Source organism: Polyodon spathula, chromosome 5 (genome assembly GCF_017654505.1).
Source record: "Polyodon spathula isolate WHYD16114869_AA chromosome 5, ASM1765450v1, whole genome shotgun sequence".
NCBI lineage: Eukaryota > Metazoa > Chordata > Actinopteri > Acipenseriformes > Polyodontidae > Polyodon > Polyodon spathula.
The window spans coordinates 20,719,032-20,740,076 of record NC_054538.1 but is presented as its reverse complement, the minus strand read 5'-3'; the positions used below and the strand labels follow the sequence as shown (position 1 = coordinate 20,740,076).

At 37.2% G+C, this 21,045-nt stretch overlaps 1 protein-coding gene across 5 annotated transcripts in view; it reads right to left on the bottom strand.

Annotated features, from left to right (window-relative positions):
• The window catches only part of LOC121315702 (spectrin beta chain, non-erythrocytic 1-like), a 61,347-nt gene that overhangs the window by 25,533 nt on the left and 14,769 nt on the right, over nt 1-21,045 (bottom strand). For 4 of the 5 annotated variants that reach the window (XM_041250030.1, XM_041250033.1, XM_041250031.1 and 1 more), the window contains exons 3-14: nt 19,038-19,181; nt 13,992-14,138; nt 12,797-12,997; nt 11,312-11,395; nt 10,808-10,926; nt 9,954-10,068; nt 9,299-9,376; nt 8,274-8,389; nt 5,542-5,704; nt 1,252-1,397; nt 606-699; nt 96-245 (exon numbers count right to left, since the gene is read on the bottom strand). In XM_041250030.1, coding sequence (XP_041105964.1) covers nt 96-245; nt 606-699; nt 1,252-1,397; nt 5,542-5,704; nt 8,274-8,389; nt 9,299-9,376; nt 9,954-10,068; nt 10,808-10,926; nt 11,312-11,395; nt 12,797-12,997; nt 13,992-14,138; nt 19,038-19,181 — 1,557 coding nt within the window. The remainder of the gene's footprint in view (nt 1-95; nt 246-605; nt 700-1,251; nt 1,398-5,541; nt 5,705-8,273; nt 8,390-9,298; nt 9,377-9,953; nt 10,069-10,807; nt 10,927-11,311; nt 11,396-12,796; nt 12,998-13,991; nt 14,139-19,037; nt 19,182-21,045) is intronic. The other variant, XM_041250032.1, reaches the window with a different exon arrangement.

The following is a 21,045-nucleotide window of genomic DNA, read 5'->3' as shown; positions in this document are numbered from 1 at the left end:
GTTTGAATTAAGGATTTGTCCAATGGCAACTCTTTTTCACTCAGTAATGTACTTGCTCTCATGGTCTCTGTTGGTGTTGCTTGGTCTGCACGTACCTTCTTGACTACCTCAATCCGGGTCCGGTTTGATAAGATTTCATCTTCCAGGGCTGCCTGGCACCTCTTTGCTGCCTCAAAACCTTTGTAGTTCTCTGCACAGCAGATCTGAGTGGCCATGGCAACGTTGTCCTTTAGCCACGACAGGGTCTGCAGGGGCAAAGCAGCAGAGATGAATTATATTGATGAAGTCTCTAATAGATGATGGGTGGTTCCATGACTGAAACTGAACTTGTTAATGATCTTAATATGGTTCCATGATTGAACTTGTTCTGATTTTAATATGGTTCCATGACTGAAATTGAACTTGTTCTGATTTTAATATGGTTCCATGACTGAAATTGAACTTGTTGTTCTGATTTTAATATAGTTACATGACTGAAATTGAACTTGTTCTGATCCTAATACTTGTCTGAGCTCTATTTATGTAGACCGTATTGTAATAGCTAAATACATTGTACATGCCCATTCAAAGCATGCATGTTTACAAAAACTAAACCACATAAGTACCTTGTCTGCAGAAACAGTGAACTTCTGCAACTGGACCTGCAGTTGTGGGTATCTATGCTGCAAACTGGCTTTTGCTTCAGGTTTTTTCCTCGTGCTGCAAAACAGGATAGAAAATATGTGTGTGCACGTGCATTCCCAGAACATAGAGGACACTATTGTGGAAAGACAAATAGCATTGGTATTCTGTGCATGCTGTTTGGAAAAAGATCATTGTGTTAGCATTAGTACTTGAGATTCTACATTTACTGAGCATTCCAGGTTTGTTCACAAATCTGAGCCTGAAGTACTGAATGTGATAGTGATAGTAGGTAACTTGACCCTCCACAGTTTTGTGTTCCTTATTATTTTACGCTAAAAGCAGCAAAAATATAGATCTTGTCTCTGTCAAGTATGTGAAATGGTTGCCTTATTGTAACTATATTATTTGTTGTGGCAGATGCGTTACATAACAGACTGGAAAACTAACAGTTGAGAAAATACATGATTGTTCATGCTTCAAACTGTATTTCCCCAGAACTTTAAAAAACAACCATTTACTCACTCAAAGAGAGGAATATGCATTTGGTTTATTTAAGTGGGATAGTTGGGTTTTACAGAATCGCTCTGATCTGTGAAAGTACTATTCAGCTTCACCACCAGTGAATACCTTTCCCCATCTGTCTGGCGCCTGCCAATGACATCATCTGTCTCCCTGGGGCTGCTTCCTGTTCCTGGAAGGGGGCTGCTCTTTGACTGCTGCGCCTCGTCTTGGCTTTCAGCTATCTTCCTGTTATTCCCAGAGTCTCTCGCATTCTATGAAATGAAAAGAAGAAGGATATTTCATAAGAGGATACATGATAGTAAATTAAAATAACGAATGCTTTCAGATGCCCTTTTCATTTCATTTGAGCGTCGACCCTCTAAAAGGAACAGACAGCCCCTTGATTCAGACTGATTAATAAGCGACCATTGTTATTATCACTTACTGGCATATTTTATGTGGTGACATATCACAGTACAATAGAGATGCCCGGGGGGTGCTCTACCAAGTATCCAAATGGCTCAGTATGTACTGCCCCCAAGGCCCCAAAGAAAAATGACACTTCTGTCCATAGTTGTATGGTGCCTGACCTTGCTTCATGGTGAAATTTATTCAAATGAAATCAGACATTGGGGCTTCACTTTTTATGGTAATGTAATGGCGAGGGTAGCCAATGTTTTTAACTGCATTTCTAAACTTGTGCTATTATTTGATCTCTGATTGTGTTTCCAGTTCCAGACTCTCGCTCTGTTGTGTCAGTGTCTGGTATAGCCAGGCTTTAGCATCCCACAGTTACCTACAACCTCCCCCATGGCTTCGGTTTAATGTGGAACAACCTGCCATTTGACACTCAAATTGAGGATCACAAAGGGAGGTGTGCTTTGTTAAATTAGTAATTACTGGACCTGTATTCAAGTCACTTTTTTTCTTGAGTCAATTGTAAACAGTTTCACACAACTGTCTTTCTGTTCCAATAACCTCCATTCATTAGCACAACATCTCAGCACTGTGAACCCCAATGGGCTTATACAAACAGAAGCAAAAGAATAAGAGCCAGGAGTTCCAGGATCTAAATCCCAGCCCAGCTACTAACTCGCAATGCGACCTTGGGCAAGTCAATTTGTGAACACTTGAGTTGTGGTTACAAGATCACCTAAGTTGGCAGAGCTGCTTATGTGGCTCTCAGGTCAAAAATATTATTTATGGTGGCCAGGGACCTGGGTTCAATCCCTGTTACCAACCTGCATACTCTCTACAGGAATGTGCTTAATCTGAAAGTAAGTAATGGCAGTGCCTCTGTCATTTTGAATAGAGAAATGGTAGGCGATAATAAGATTTTTTATGGAAGTATTTTTTGTATTTAAAGTTTGTGCAAACGGATGGATGTGGATTTGATCTACTGCAGTTATTTTTATTAAGACACAGAGTATGCCTATAACCTTTGAATTACTATCTGTCTAACTAGTAAGTATGATGTCAGCAGTACTGACACTGAACAATGCATTTCATTTGCATCTCTGTTACCTTCACATCAAGGTTTTCATGTTTTTTGAACAAGAAAAGTACAACATGTATTCAACCCTCCCGGATAGATTCTACTAAAAGAAAATCAGTTTTTACAGTTATAAATTCTGTATGTATTATTGCTGAACAAAAAGATTCTCAAAGAATTACGTTGTAGCGCTTTTCTCAGTTGTGCTGACTGCTACAGAATACTGGGCAGTAATCTGGCGATGAAGTGCTTGGGTCAGATCAGCCTCCCATTAAAAAAGGTTGGATTCAAATAGCTGAACACTGTAAAATGCAAAGTTTAATGGCAGATGGAATGGAAGGACTATAATATGCAGACTACAACTCTGGTACCTCAGAGATTTTTCTGTTTTCTTTTTGTTCTCAAGGCTGTAATTGAAGACTTAAATAACCATAATGATTCAATTATACAAAGAGCGCATATTAACATACATACATGATAGCACTGTTGTGATTTTAAAATTAGCAACTAATACGGCCTATAGTTTAAGGGTTTAGTGTCCCTCTTCTCCCTTATACCTCCTTCAAAACAAGTTTTTTTGAAAAAAAAAAAAAAAAAAAAATTATACAGTACCAGTCAAAAGTTTGAGTACACTTGCTGGAAACCAGGTTTTTTTCATAACTGATAATGTTTTATGTCGTATACGTTTCTGTAAATACTTGAAAATGAAAACACATGTTACAATATACAAATCAAAACATAAGGAGTATCAAAGCAATGTTCAAGAAAATTGAAAATTGTCTCTAAATCTTGGATTCCTCAAAATAGCCACCCTTTGCCTTAATAACAGCCTCACAAACACGAGGCATTCGGTTAACAAGTTTCAGCAGGAAATCACCCTACATGTCTTCCCAGCTCTTCTGCAGCAATTCCTAGAGATATAGGCCACTTGTGGGTAGCTTTGCTTTGACTCGTCTGTCCAGTTCGTCCCATACAAGTTCTGGAGACTGGGCAGGCCAGGCCATTAGATTGTTGTCCTTCACTTTCCTTCTTCGCCAGATAGTTCTTGCACAACTTTGAGGTTTGTTTCGGGTCATGCCTTGATAGCCATGCTGGTTGAGCTTGCCATGGACTTGGTAAAGATCACCAACTCTGTCACCAGCAAAGCAACCTCAGACCACGACACTGCCTCCTCAATGCTTGACAGTGGGAACCACACATGCAGAACTCATGTGCTCACCCTCGCTGCTTCTTACAAATACTCGTGGTTGGACCCAAATATTTTAAATTTTGACTCATCGGTCCAGGCAAGTCTCTTCCTCTTATTCTGCACTCTTAACAATGGTTTTTTTGAGCAATTCTTCCAGTCAGGCCAGCTTCACGCAATCTCCTCTGAACAGTTGATGTTGAAGCATCTGTACTTCTAGTAACATTTAGCTGAGCTTGTATTTCAGGGGCAGCTATTCGCCGGTTTCCTAGACTTGTGACTCGAATGAACTTGTTCTCTGATTCTGAGGTCACCCTTGGCCTGCCTGACTTTGTTCAGTCCTCATTAGTGCCAGTTTCTTCAAATCGTTTGATGATCTTGGCCACAGCAGCTACAGACACTTACACTTATAGACAAGTTTATACAGTTAAAAGCATAGATAATCATGAAAAACCTGGTTTCAAGCAGGTTTACTCAAACTTTTGATACAAACTTAACTATATATATATATAATATAGATATATATATATATATTTATATATGATATATATATATATATATATATATATATACTATATGGGTCTGATTTGAACCCAGATTTCCAAGTGAAAAGGTTTGCATTTTTCTATTAACTGCTAAGATAATCTGACGATGCATCAGAAGACACGATTTAAGAGCCAGGTTCCATCATCAGGGCACACTCAGCTTCAGCATTCTATATAAAATAGTTAGATCTAACTCAACTCAGTCAGCGACCAAAGGGAATCCATTACAAAGGGCAAAAATAGCCACCAGTCTTTCCATGCATGAGTCAAATATTTTATATCCCTTCAATTATATATATATATATATATATATATATATATATATATATATATATATATATAATTTTTTTTTAAACGATGTTGTGGGGTGATGTCAGCCAGGAACTATCACTATAACAACATGCCCATCTGGGAAACAGCTTGAAACATCTGGATATCATTAGGGAAGTCTCCAAAATCAAAATAGCGAAGCATCATGTTTTCTTCATGCCACCAACCTGATGAGACCCAATGGCTGCACTCCTTCCTGTCACACCCGGCAACATGCATAAATAACAATAACAATAATAATACCAGGAAGGCGGCACAAAAGGTCAATGCCATGAGTTGTTTTCAAATTATGTGTCACCATTGTTGTGAAATAGCATTGCTCAGTTGGGTCAAAGGCTTTTCACACAAAGCAGGACTTCTTGTTGTTGAGCCCATCCAGCCGCGCCTGCACTATACTGACTAGATTAAGCTATTACAACAGACTGATAGAACTATCCACTAGTAGAGATGGCTGGGGCAGGAACTATCCTCACAGTATGTACTCTGACCGCTCCATTACTGCTAGGATTATTATTATTACTTTACTTTCTTATACTGTTTTACATTGATCAGAACCATATTTGATTTTCTGCTTTGAATAAAAAGTTATTTGTACTGGAATTATGTGAAATCTGTAGAAAAACAGTAGGTTAGAAGTTTTCTGCAGCCAGTGTAAATATCACCTTTAAGTGTTGCATACCCTGCATTGAGAGCCAACATTAATAGCTATGAACAAATACAACCCTACAGTGCAGTTCCAACAGTATATAAGTATCAGAATTTCTGAACCAACATATTTCACCAAAATGTGGAAAACCTATCTGAAATGACAACATATCCATTAAAACTTGTAGCATGGTTCAATAAAAAGCCAAGCTACTGACCACACATCCTTTAAGCAGGTTCAGTTCTTCTTGAACCTCTTTTCCCATGATCCTCTGCACCTCTTTTCCCATGCTGCACTGTGGCTCCTGGATAGAGGTCAAGGGGTCACCCTCTTCCCTTGTGAAATCTGAACATGGTAACAGGAGACCTGAGTTCTCATTCCTGCAGAGGGTAGAAATGTTACAAAATACAGACATGATCTAAGGCTTACATCATAGTTGGAATAAAAAAAAAAAAACAACAACAAATGCTTTCATCTAATTATGAGCTAAATATGATACCCACAACATTTTTTATTTATAAGCCAAGCCTACAGAAAAACAAAAACATTCTTTAGTGTCCAAAGACAACTCTGTTTACAAAAGGCTGCTTCATAATAAATCAGGTTTCAACTGGCAAACAGGAATCGAGCATGTAAACAGTGCACAGAAGTCTGTTTGTTCTTTCTACACATCTAAAGGGATACTTTGAACAATCTACATTTTTTGAATATGTATTTCCTTACTGGTTTAGCATCCTATTTTGTATGTTTTGTATACTTCTATAATGTTTCATCTTAGATAATTATTTACCAGTCTTACTAATGTCCATTTTTAACCACTGCTTCTGAAAAGACTCCTTAAAGTTAAAAACAAAAATAGCTGCAAACATAAAAGGCTGCAGCTAAGGGGGTATCATTTTTCGCAGAAAAGGAAAATGGTCTCAATATATATTTCACTGTGTAAGACAGAGTGAAATATTAAGGCAGCACTGTACTGATAAAAACCCTAGGAAATGTGAAGAACATTTCAAAAGAAATTCAACATGTTTTTACTACAGTCATAAACAGACATGCATTGTCAAGGTAACTAAAAGGAAACATAGCTACAAATGAAATTTAAATAGTCCAGTTGCTTTAACAGTGAGATTGTTATCAGTTCTTTTGTTTCTCAATTCAACTGTCTTATATAGAACTCTAGTAGAAAAGGATCATTGACATTTATGTCCCCCCAATCATTTTTTTCCCCACAGTATACAGATTATAAAAGTAAGACATTTAAAAACATTTTATAGCTTTTATACTTCAGTGAAAAAAACAAACAAAAAAACAAACAATTAAAGCTCATATTCATTTTTGAGGGGTGAAATACCTGTTAAAAATATAACTAGTAAAGAGTGTCGTTGCTATCAGCACAGTATCACTGCCATTTCCCTGCTTTCCACACAATCTGTTGTTTCATGCAAAAGACATTATGTCACGTAGGTCAGACATGTTTTGAGTCTGAGAAATTGCAGACTTCCTATTCTACTTTACAAAGAAATATTTTTTGTTTCCCTCAAAGTTCAAAATATATCCTGTTAAAAGGTCTGAGAATTCTGAGAATTGTTTAAGGAAATCCCTGAAGTGAGTTTAATTAAGCCAGTCCAACAATATTTCATTTCACAAATAGCAGCTAGTTGTTCAGAGCCGACTACCCACTCTTCGTCCAGTTGCTTGGCAACTGTTTGTTTTTGTTGTGTGTAAAATCTCAGTTATGATTGAATACAACCTCTTTTTATAACACTGTTAACATTTCGGAATATATTAAAATTGGCTTAACTGACTGTTATTAGTTTAGCTACATAATATTAAGGAAAGAAAAATAATCCCACTGGCAGGCTCAATTTCCTCGACATGTACCATAAAAGGGCACCAGTAAACTACCATCTATGTAAAGTTGTAAGAAACCTGCCTAAACGAACTGATTAACCTGTATGCAACCTTTATTTATACTTCCTATTCCATATGTATATCATACATTTATAAGGGTTAAACAAGGCATTTAGTTAGTATGCTTTACCTTAAAACCTACCACGTTTTCAGTATGAGCTACAACAGTTTTACTGTTGAACATGCAGTCAACATAAAGATTGGAGGAAAGTGCAATATCTACTTTTTACCATGTGTTGGCACTGATTTTATAAGAACATAAAAGCATAAGAAAATTTGTGAATAGGAGAAGCCATTTGACTAGTTTCTAGTAGACGATTGTTGCCAGATCTGTGTCTAGTTGACTCTAAAAGGATCCCATTTAGTAGACTACACACACGTCTCAGTGCTGCATTTGAAAATAGTGACTATGGTTCATTATATCGACTACATTTAGGAATTTTAAAAACGTCAAGTCTCCCTAACTGCTCTTGTTCTAGGCTAAACAGATTCAGTTTGAATCAGTTGCTCTTCGCCGAGCAGCAATGTTCTTTTTGTAATGCAGGGATCAGAATTGAATGCAGAATTGTGTACGTTCTCATCAGATCAGTGTATTATGTAACCTTATCATAACCCCATCATAGCCTCCCCTGATTTGTAATCTACAACACTAAACAACCAATCATTCTGCCAGCTTCTTCCATTGCCTCTCCACACTGCCTGGCTGCTGTCAGTGATGAGTCTACTGCATGCCCAGGTCTTTTAAGAACATAAGAGAGAAGCTGGCTAATTATAAACAACATGTTAAACCATCTATCTGGTCTCTTATTCATGTTAATAAAATAAAGAAATTAAATAATTTACCAGGTTCTTTAAGCATACCGAATCCTTTTTTTATTTATTTTTTAATAGTTTTGATATAAGTAGTGTAGTAGTATTGAGCATTGCAGAAGAAGTTTATTCAGTCTGGTCCGTTGTGTGAACCCCTGTGACAGCAGGAGACCCCTGGTTAAACTGGGCACTGCCAGGCCTTACTCTGTGTGTGTGTGTGTGTTTCCTTACCTGAGAGCCTGCTGGAGGAGAGCCCAGCTGTTCTTCAGCTCTCTCTGCTTCTGAGTAACTCGTTCTGCCAGGGTCGGGTGGAGGTTTGACAACTGAGAAACAGTCACATCCAACATCTGGGAGGAGCAAGGAAATTACTCAGTTCGTTTAGAATACATTTATAGGCTTGGAACAAGATATGCTTTATACTCTTAAACATTGGGTCAAACATCTATATTATAAAGAAGGAAAATACTTATTTTACATATTCATTGGAGCCTTGTGCTGCAAACCACCCTAATTAAGTTTTGCTGCTCTTATTAGCAATTGAGTTGTGTCTAGAACCAATACTAAGCTTCGCTAATGTGCTTACAATTTGTCCTTGCATCTCTCAACTATATTTCTGGCCCTTTTATGTAAACTGTACGTCAAAAAAGAAACAAACAAAATAGTCAGTAGGTTTAAACAAGTGTACGTAATAAACGTAAATATATTTAACTTGTTTGCGATGGTGATTTTTGATGTTTTGTCTTCCAATATATGTTTTTTTTCATTCTTTCAGTTTCACTATTGCTTCTTTCTAGACAGCTCAAGTCTCGCACTCTGCACTCCCAATCTTGCTTTCCTCTTTCTGAGGCAAGATGCTTTTCCAATAACGGATTGCAGGAAATGCAGCATTGGGGGTTTACAAAGGAATTGTTACAACACTTTCCTGGCAAGTACAGATAAACATGGCATTCCAAAAGCAGGACAGCTGAAACAAAATCCACAAGAATGTTACAAATTTAAAAATAACATAGGGGCTTCGCAAAAAACACCCATCATTTCCACGCATCAGCATACCACACTAAAGAACCTGCAGAATATGGTTTTAAACTTTTATTTTCCAGTATGTACCTTCCTTGTGCAAGAAGCACTCTTCTTTGTTCTGTAAGTGAAGTAAGCTGTGGGGTTCTCAGTGGGTGGGTAGAACCATGCAGCAAGCTTCTAACTGGATACAGACTTCTGGATACATACTTGCAACAGAAGTGAATTATTGCACTCACCATAATCTGACTAGCAATGTCTCTCATCTCTCTGTCCCCTCTGTTTTCTTGTCCATTTGCACCACAGATGCTCTTCCTCTGTACAATAAATACATACACACATACATTAGAACAGCATATATGTATACATTAATAGTCTCCATTGTTCTCACTAACCCCTTAAATCACTATGTGCACAATTGTGCCATGTTAAGTTTCCTATCAATGTACCTAATGCATAATGTATTTAATCTAGAGCAACTTCTAGAACTCCATAGAGTTCACACAATCTGAAAATATAATTAAAAAATAGTGACCGAAGGGGATATTTGAAACGGTTTATATTTTATGGAGGTAGGTGAATATATTTATAATTGGCAATATAAAACTATGATACATATATTACATCCAGTTGCAGATTTGATTGCATGCTGAAGATGCAGCCCGCAGCAGCCCCAGTCTGATATTGGGCTGATATGAGTTTTACAAACTGGTTTCAATGTGCAGATTTTGTCACATGACTTTCCTTTTTAAGATCAGATATGCCAAGTAATACAAGACCAATATGTCGGAGATGTAAAGAGACTATAGATAATTTTCAAAATAGTGCCCTTCCTCTGTGTCCTATCAAATACATATACGATATTCCTTTTGTACATGTGTGTAGTTACTTTACCTTGTTATTAGTAGCTTTGATGATGTTGTCTGCCTGTTGGCAAAAGGAAGAAGCCTCTAAAGCCAGCTGAAGGTTTTCATGATATTCTTTGATGAGGGTCTGGGTTTTTAGCCACCTGAAAAAGAGGGTTTGAAAGTTATGGAAAATCCAAAGAATGATCAGGTCACACATCACTTAACGTGTCACAGTAATGCTGATGTACTTTTTGCTTACACACATTCAGAAATGTAGTACCCGTCTGATCCAATGCTGTTTGTAAATTTCTTTAAATAAAAAAACGGATCCAGTAGAGCTGGTAGGTTCATTTTAAAACTGGTGCAAATAGTTTTGCAATTGAGTAAAAGCTCATTCGGTTTTGCCTACGACACATGTACACACATGTATATTTTGTTAAAAAAGCAAAAGCGACATTTATATTAAGCATTCATTCAATTAAAATAACGAACAATGAAACGATGGATTTCCATGCAGAAGGCAGTGCTCTTGCTGTTGCTTCAGCTTTTTGCTGAGGGGTAGTTTTGTCTGATGTCACTGTGCTAGCAGGTGGCCCAGTCACTCACTGCATCAACTGAACCTTTTATACTGAACCAAACTCATAAACTGCACATGCTTCCAACCTTTCCGAATGACATCATTCTCAAGTAGTGATGGCGTATTCGTTCTCAATGAAAGAAACAAAACCAAACCAATGCATAACCACAAATATAAAAATGAATGCAAAAAAACTCAGAAAAACAAAACAGAGATCCCATTCTCTCTGAAAACGCAGAAATTATTGTGAGCTAGCTCGTATGGAAATGCTTTGAGAAAGGGTAATTGCTGGTAATTTGCCTCAAATGACTTCTGATACATACATTTTATTGATGTGCTTTCTTTTTGCTGAGATATTCTTCCCTTCATTCTTTCCCTGTTTCTCCAATCTGAGAGCCAGGCTGTTGATCTCAGCATGGTGGGTCCAGTACTGTTGTTCATCCTTAAGTATAGGGGGAACAATTTAAATAAAACAAGCTGTTTTATATCATCTTCCGTGTCTCTACCTTCAAAGTAGTTTTTATTTTCAGCTAACTTGAATAATGAAGATAAATTCCTTCCTGCAGAGACACTGTATAATACACAATTTCATTTTAATGAAAAAAATGACTCTTTGTTTAGGGTGGTGTAAACCCATGGGAAGGACATGCCTGTTGGAAACTTTTTCACCAATACAGTTGACTGTAACTAAGACTTTGATGATGTAACCATTACCCTGCTTGCAGCCCTTGCAGTGAAATGCTCCAATATAATGAGAATGGAATGTGTTTAACAATTTAGGGAGATTAAATATTAATGGAAACATTCTTGCGCTTTACAAGTCCCACCTGTTTCAAATCCAGTATTCTTCTTGTAAGCTGAAGTTTGTCAATATTCTCCTCCAGAAGCACCACAAGCGATTGCTTTTCTCCCTGCAGAATAATTCCTTCATAAGTAAGGTGCTCAGTATGATAAAAAAATGAAATATGAATAATCAACTGTTTCACTGCATATAAATATTACATCATTTTTTAAATGTGGAATTAGTACAAATTTGCAAAACCAATGATATAACATGAAGCTGTCTTAGTTTTACACTGAACACTTTCATACAGAACCAATACAGTTGAGATACTAGGATCAACTATTTTATACCTCACTTGCCTTCATATGATTCTTTTTCAATCATTTATAATTTGTTTTTTCAGTCCATTCTTATTGTTTTGTATGTTTCCTCCAATATGACAATGAATTCATGTAAAGTCATCCAAAGCAGATCCTAATATATAGCCTTCAACAATTCAACTGATAAGGTGCCAGTACTGTAGAAAGTAGGTCAACCTTGGGTCATAATATTCACAGTATGAGCAGTAATGCCTGATAACAAATATCCATACACGTTTATTACATTTGGGCAAGCAGTTCTGAAATTAAAGCCCAACCAAACAGAAATCAGAACCCTTGCAAAAAAACATGTTCATGTCTTCAGGAACTTTTGCTAAGGTATGAAGTTTTACTGCAATTGACAAATTTGATCTAAAGACATAGGTCAAATGTAAATGTGAATGAAATTCAAACCAGATGACCATCAAATCAGCTGAACGCCAGGTGCCAAGCGGTCATTTCTTTTTAAAAAAGAAAATCCGTTCTGGGGCTTTACTGGTTATTAAGAGCAGGTGACTGCTTTGTTCGGGTGACCCTAAAGACTTGCTTTACTGTAGTGAAAATTGCATGCATAAAATAATAGGTTCATGTGGCCTTGGGGGTGTGGTTGTCTATTGCAGACAGCTTTTCCTCCAACCATCTGTCCGTGCTAGAAACAGCAGAGTTGGCACAGCACTTTACGCTAACAGGGCAGTGAGTCATGTCTGCTAAATGTATGAGTCGTTACATTGCCTATCTACTTATATCAATTGGTCCAGATTCCCATGAGATGGGTTAGATGACAATCCTGGGAAAATGCTGTACTGTATATCCTGACAGATGATTAAAAGATCAAGACTAATGTAATTAAAAACAAATAAGACTCTGAGTTATAAAGTATGACACAGCAAGAGATACAGACCATAACATTCCTGAAGGATTCTGCTTTGATATCCAACACAAGTTTTTATGACCCAGCACATTAAAGCTTTTTGTCCATGCAACATAAAAAAGCAGGTGCTGTGGGTACATTCCGGGAAAGGAATATGCAGAGCGTAAATGCAGAAGCGTCTGAGCACCTACAGTTCAATGGGACCTCAATCCATAACTCTACGCTTGTTTCTTAAACAGACATTTCATTGGAAAATGTGCACAACGTGAACCACAAACTAAATAACCACCACTCTTACTTCAGATGCCCTTTCTTTCAGCCAGGCTTCCAGCTTATCAACTTTTCTGTTGAATTCTTGAAGATTCCTGGCTCCGCTCAGTGCTTTCAACTGATTGGCCACAGTTTGTTTTAACGTTTGCCATTGGTCCTTGAGTTGACACAGTTGTTTCCTCACTGTGTCAGAAGTGGGGTTCTGTTTGCACATAAGTTGCTCTCCCTTCTGCAAGTAAGAAATGAATTAACATACAGTACAGTAGAGCAGTGGCTCCCAACAACAACTTTCTCACATGCTGCATAGAACTAAAAACATTCACCCCTACTGTATACCAGATGTTACTGTTAAGAGGAGTTATAATTATTTCATTAAATAATTTCATAAATCCTGCTGTGTAGGTCTCTTGTTTGTAGTTTTGAAAGATCAGGTTACAGCACTTAATTTGAAAAAAACAAAAAACAAAACATTGGGTGACATGCTAGGTTAAAGAAAAGAATGTAATGGGTCAGAGAGACTCTGCAGTATTGAGTATGCTGTCAAAACGACAGCATACTGTCCAGCACTTTTTATTCAGATTCAAATGCATGCTGATGATTACAGATATCAGCACACCTCCACTGCTTTAAATTTGAATGTTAAAGAACTCATGTAAACATAATACATATATTTAATCCCATTTGTCATGGAGTTGACAAAATCCTCTCCAATGTATTTTTTGTTTTATGTTGGTGCCGAGGGATGAGATGTGTGGATCTGTACTGAACCAGTAAATAAAGGATAGGCCTTGGTAGTCATGCGTCAATATTATGCCAGGTAATAAGTATGAAGCGCACCTATACAAGTGTATGTATTTATGACAGTGTATTCATAAATAATTCATTTTAAATGCTTTTTCTTATATTACCAAATGTTACTTTCAAGACTATTTTGCCTTTGATTAGAAACATTTCTAATACTGTAAGATTAGTGCTAATCAGGGTCAGTTAAAACCAGCCTTAATTTATTTTCTGGTTTAAACAGGTAGTCAAAAATGTAAAAGCAAGATCATTGTATTTGCAGCCATGTTTTAATGATGACGATTATGAACATTATAATACAAATAATTTAATAAAAATAATATGTTTTTCTTAAATAAGAAAGACATTATTTTTGCTGATGTCCTACATGGTATATATTTGTGAAATGGTCTTGGTCTTTTACAAGAGCACCACAGCCTTACCTGGTTGAGCTGGATCATGGTGTTCTCAAAGTCTTTGAGGTCTCTTTGGAAGGTTTGTGATACCTGTTCCCAGTCCTGCAGGGGGCACTGCTCAATGCTACATCCATCTTTCAAATCCTGCAGCTTTCCTTTAATCCATGTCTCAGCCTGCACGAAAATAATAACACAACATAGAAACACCTGCAAAGCTTCATAGTGAAACAAACAATCCAGACATTTTCTTTTAGGTGCAGGAAGATGGAAGTCTTAGAAAGGAGTTGGGTTTGGTCTGTACCTTACTTTTGCTTAAAGTGGATAATTACAGTACAATCAAAAAGGAAAAGGCCACTTTCAAATGCTGGCTCTAACTTGGGATGACCACTAACTCTCATGAAAAAAACACCCTAACATCCATCGGCACCATAACCCCAAAGAAAATGAAATGAGGCTAATCAAAGTTTCCTTTGGTAACATGCCATTGTGCACCCCAAGCGATCCCATTATTGCCTCTGTTATGTGTGACTGATAAAAACAGCTGTGTAACATAAGCCTATGGCTTGCAATATACACTGTCACCATTAGAGGGCCCTGTGCTTATTCTCTTCAATGCACACATTCTACCCATCAGGTCTTCACTGGCAAACTAACACTAATGTGTTATTCACAGATGGTTACCAGCCCATGCTGCTGTGGTCCACACTCTCTCACTTGCTAGTGGCTTTCAGGTTCCCCTACATTATCTATGGAAGGTTTGTTTGAATGTTACAGCAATGCTAAAAAGATAGCAAAGTGTAAGGGTCAAACATAGGCATGATGTTTCGTTCTATTACAATTACGGTTACAATTGTGCAGCAGTAATTACAATTTTAATTACAATTACACTAAAATAATCATAAACAAATACACACATTAACATGTTACTCTATTTATTCTAAATAACCAAGCAACAATCACAGGTGCAAATACAGAATCAGACTATATAAATGGGGTCACCAAAAGTAGTTGAAAATACACAAACAATCAAATGAGAAATAAACGCGTAACTGAACTAAAATCGATCAACTGTATTGTATAATTATAAATATAATTACAATTATGCATGTGTGCCAAGGTTCAATTGAAATTACAATTGCACTTTCATTACTTACAAATTAAAATTGTGACTGAGTGCAGGTCTGGCAAGCATATGATGTCTTTCTATAAAGCACAAGCAGATTTCTATTATGTGCAGCACTTCTCAATTCAGGGTTAAGTCTTTCAGGTTGTATTGTGGTATATCACTATGTAGAAATGTAGACATTCGTCTTAAAAAATAACTCAAAAAGTTATTCTATAAACCTTAGCTCCAGTATTACAGCCAAAAGCAGAATATGTTTGATTATGTTTTTGGTCTACTTTTGAATGATAAAGTCCAGCCCTCCCCAAATAAACAAGGCACAAAAACCACACACCACTTTACATAATGCTTGGCAACAGCAAAGTACTATTTGCATCAAATTAAAAGATGATGTCATTTCTTTTTTACTGAACATAAAACAGCCATTAACTTTTAACAGCTCCCAGAGGCACTGAGGCATTTTTGATAAAGGCTTTCACAAACAAGCAGGCCCCCAGCACAATTGTGTTTTGAAAAATAATGACATCATAGAGGAAGGCTTGAATATCATGCCTTTTCCTCCTTCTTGTAACAATAGGATATCTGTCAAAGACACTTGAGTACACACCTGACAACACTTAGGTCACATACCGCTACATTCACACTGTGAAATATCCTGGTATTATCCCTTACACCTCCCTTGTGGGGTTCCAAAAACATATGCAATTGTCTTGCTTTACCCACTTACTGTAGAACCATTGACTTAATAGCTAGATTTCTGCATGGCAATCAAACCAGGTCACTGCTTAACTTAGGACGATGTATAAGAGAAAGGACCTTGTTAAAACCTTTTGAAGCTGTCAGAATAATAAGTCAAACCAGGGGCCCTGCACATGCAAATAACGTGGTTTTTAAATTTTCTTTAGTTTTGTACATAAAGTTTTTTAAAATATAAGTTTGTGTTAAATATGGTAGGGCTGGGCTTAGAGTCCCCTTGCTAAATTAGAATGTGTGGAATGTGGCTAGGCGTAAATTCATGTACTGATTAAGAATTAACCCTGGTCACATGCCTTTATAAAAGAGCTGGAAAGCCAGCTGCTTTGTTCTCTACAAGCAGGAGGTGAAGGGCTGCAAGACCATGGAGAACCTTCATGCCTGTGTGTGGAACTAGGGTGAGCAACAAAAGCAAAACTACTAGTGATCAACAAATGCAAACAACTAATGGTTAGCATAGAGGAAATTTGCTTGAGAGATTCAATCCCATAACAGTATACAAGGGTGTGTAAGTGCAGTTCCTGAAGCGGGATCCTCCTTTTAGAGGAGTTAACGCATGACCACTCTTGGTTAACTTAGCTTTTTTTGCAACAGTGTTTTGTTTTACATTTTGTATTTATTTTGTGTTACATTTTGTTTGCCTATGTCCTTCCGCACTAGGACTACCACTGCCGGTACCCGGGCGGCAAGCACCCACAACTGCAACCTGAGCTACCAAACCTTGTAAATATTGTAAATGAAACCTGGACGCCTGCCGCCAACGCTTCAACTAAAAATTCTGTGTCTCGTATGCCTTGGTAATACCGTTTGAGTAAACAGTCGTTCATTTCAGTGGAAAATCACAGTGACGCGACGAACCAGAGATGGATCATAATGAGCACTATTTGGTTTGTTGCCAGAACCACTGAGAATGTGCTGCAGTGATAATGGGTAACTCAAACTGGGAGGTTGTTCTCAGCTACTGTAACGGACAGTATGTGAAGCTCCAATATTATGACTGGCTGTAGCCTTAACAGAGAAATCAAACATGATTCACCACAGCCACAACATCAAACTCAAATACTGTGACTGACTACCCATGAGGTGGGACTCACATGGTGTGAATCACTGCAGCCATAACAGAGAATTAAAATACAGAAACCTCTTAAAGACACAAAACACACCTTCAAGAGCAACATGGTTCTGATGTTTCAATTTGGAACACTGAAACTAGCCACGTGTCTATATTCTTTTGTTACTTGTTTCAACATTAAAATACCTTATATTTTGACCATTTTCTGAGCAACAGAACACCTCTAAGTGGGCACTAACATTTGGTAATGCTCTCTGCATTCATGTAATCTTTTTACATAAATAAGCGGTTTAGACTAATAAACTAACACACACGCGCGCGCACACGCACACACGCGCGCACACACACGCGCACACACACACACACAATACGATTGATTTATTACGCACATAATTTACAGATTAGTTGTGAATGTAATACATATTCAACTTCTGCATGAAACCCCTTGTTTCACACTTTTTAACTCTCACTCCTCATAACAGACAAAACCAGAAGTGGTACAATCATTTGAAATTCATTTACTTTCTGTGACTAAGAAATGCGGAATCACCCAGCAGCGATCCAAATAAACACAAAAATAACAGGTGAGCAGAAGCAAGAATCTATTTATAGTATTTGAAAGTTGTTATACTGTCTCAAATACCTGGAATGCAAGTGTATGCAGTGTGATGAACTGGACACCACTGGCAACTTTAACAATACATAATAATTCATGTGGTAAATGACTTCAGCACTTTCTGCTATGATGTTGTTCCAAGTTCCTTTTTTTTTTTACATGTTTTTTACTCTGAATTTTTTTAATGGAATTTAAACTTAGAAAAGGGCCTCATTAATGGTCTATGTATACCAATGTTCATGCATGAGTCGCTTAGTGTATTAATCCATTCTGCCTTGAAGAAACTATTGCAACAAAATTATAATGTTTTTTTTTTTTTGTCCAGTGAGTGTCCACAGAATAAGTATATTTTAATATTCCTAAAACACTTTGCGTGCAAAGCATCCTGTAAAATCTATGCTGCTTCAGCTATTTTGCATTCAAGGCATGTTAAGCATGAGTCTAGTTTAAGCATATATAATTGCTTTTGTGAATATCAAATAAAGGGGCCACTTTTTCTTGTATTAATATCGTCATAAATTCTCTCCCACTGCTTGTCCTTTTTTCTTCACCAGCCAACAGCTGGGAGCATTGTCCCTGAGCCGAACTCACTGAAAAATGTCCTCGTATTTTCAAGGCAGTTCTGAGATGAGATAACGCAAGCCTTGTGCAGGCCGGGCTGGTCTCCGTGGACCAAAGGCGTGAAGAGAGGGAGCCAAACAATGATCTCACCCCTGAATAATTGCTCCTCTTGGGGCCATTCTTTCCCCTCCCACTCCCCTGTGCTGCTTGAATGCTCAGCTCAAACAATGTCAAAAACGAAACACTGCGAAGGGGTCAGGGGACAGAGATGTTCTAAATCCATGGGTTTTTTAATTATTTTTTTTCAGTACATTTTTTATCCAAAGTCCAAAATTTCCGTGTTCCTTTCCACAACACAAAATTATTTCATACTACATTGCATGGGAAAACCAGGCCAGAATGCATCACTTGCTTCCTGGAAATTCTATATAGATGTATAAGGAGGTTTAAAGGTTTCTCAGGAACCCTTATCAGCAGATATAATGTGTTCAATAAGAAAACAAAAGTTTGAAATCTAGAGGCCTGTCGCTTTATATTTGGGAATTCAAATTACATTATGTATGCGCAGGCATTTGATTTTCAATTAAATTCATCTTAAAATAGAAGTAAAATGTAACATAATCTCATGATGTGATCATGGGACTGCACTGTGTTATACGCATTTAATGTTATTTTAAAGATCTGTCCTGGGTTTTAATACAGCATATAGGGCAGTAACTGATCAGATCTTGGAAAACAGCAGCGGTTTGTAGTGATTCCTGTCGCCTCCAAGATCCAAAATCAAATAACTAATTTGTGTTGTAAGAGCATAGTAAAACTGGATACCATTATTATAAAATGACTAGGTCATTGCTTTAGGGAATAATACTCCATTTTGGGTTAGCCCCTGTTCTGAGACTGCACGAATAGCCTTAACTTTACGGTTGTAATGAATGAATTGAAACCTACCTGCAGTATTTCTCTGTTAAACTGTGCTAAGCGCTGTGTTTGGCTGTAGTCACCCTGCTGTTTGTGCTTCTCCACATTTCCAGGGACTGTGCTCTCCTTTTTTGGTACATCCCTTCTGAAAAATGGGGCACTTGATTCAGTAATCTGTGAAAAACAAAAAATCTTATGAATGAGTGTAAAATGCCGAGAGCGAGAAAGACGTTTGTCTCATGCATTGCATGTTCTAGATATAATATACAGTACTATATAAGTAGTGCTTTGGATAAGGTCTGATTTTAATTAAAAAAGATATTTGCTGCTTTGCTTTGAGTCTAACTTTAACAGTCATTTGGTGGTTGGCTGTTCTTGCTGTTAAGGGGAGTCTTTGTGACGTTTGTTTATCCAAACTGTACCTTTGTCAGGGTTTGGAATTTCAATGAAAGTAAATGCCACAGAGATTTCATATAATGAAGTATACGAGGAGTAATATGAGGAGTAATATGAGGAACAGAATGTTATGATTGTAAAGGTTTTGTGATGACACACCTTAATACTACACCACAGGCTGCAGCTATCAAAATATCAGGAGTCTAATCAGTACAGAACAGTAATGACACAAACAACAATAACTACGACATATGTGTGATAATAATCCAAAAAATATTTCAAGAAACAAATTCTTGAAACAACAACAGGTATAAAAAGATTATTTGGAAAGCTGAGGGTTATAGTGGGAATTCACATGTAGGAGCAAAAACCGCCATGAACCCACATGGTTGGCTCACTTTGATGAAGTCATTGCTGACTAAGCTCCAGCCCACAGAGTCTTATAAATTAGCAGGATTAGTTACAATTTCAAACATGTAACCACGAGTGAGGTTTCAAGCTTTACAGAGCCTGGCTAGGAGAATGGATGATGCTATCCCTAACTGGCAGTCCAGTCCACTGGCAGTCCCATCAACCCTGTACCACATGCTTCCACAACAACGCCCTCTACTGTCCTGCTTTTCTAAGAGTTCAGTCATGTTAAAAAAATCTAGACAGTATAACAGAAAAAAAAATCGATGTTATAAAATGGCTTGGGCAGTGGTTGGCCACATTGACCCTCATTTGGAAAATTCTGGAGAAATCCCTATTATACCTGTTCCTATCATCATTATTACTACTTGGATGAGGTAATTAACAAGCTTTAGTATTTTTTTTTTATGAATAACATTCTATATGAAGAATAAAAAGGTTTTCGGAAAAAAAAAAAAAAAAAACGTTTAGCGACACAGAGACTATAGTTCCATCAGAGATTAGCCAAAACCTGGCTTTTATATCTTCAGGAACCACTCATCTTGTATAGTAGAACCAAGCTGCTAATGGTCCTGAAAAATCAGCAGCTCACAATAAAATCAGTGAGTCTGCCAACCCTGCAGTTACTACCTCATTGGGAGGGAGTATTAAACTGGCCATTAAACTGTTAATTCTTCTTCTTTATAAAACTGAAAGCCCTTTCAAACATGTGTCAGGCAACCCTAATGTCCTATTATATAAAATACTGTCAGCACACTGCAAATTTAATGGGACAAATTAATAGGAATAATATAATTTCCTTTTCAGGTCCAGTGAACATTTCTTGTCAGGAAGCACCTGTACAAAAAGGGAGGTTGAAATGATAATTACTTTTCTGGACAGCTCTATTTTTTATTTGACATCATTATAGTTGTTCCAACACTCATGTGAGGTAAAGCTTTAATTTCTAACCATTCTCATGTGGTTTAATCCACCAACAATGAAAGCAGTATGGACGGATTCTTAAGTATTTATTGCAAATCGGTATTACAGTCGGCTCACAAATTCACACCAAACCACTGTGGTCCTCAAATGGAAGTCTCACTGGAAAAAAAAAAAAAAAAACTATTATAGAAATATATATCTCAGGCACATGGTGTGCAGTTTGACACATTGACTCCACACATAGTAATAAACAGTTAAACAAATGTATAACAATGGATATTAAAAATAATCACTGGCCGACAGAAGA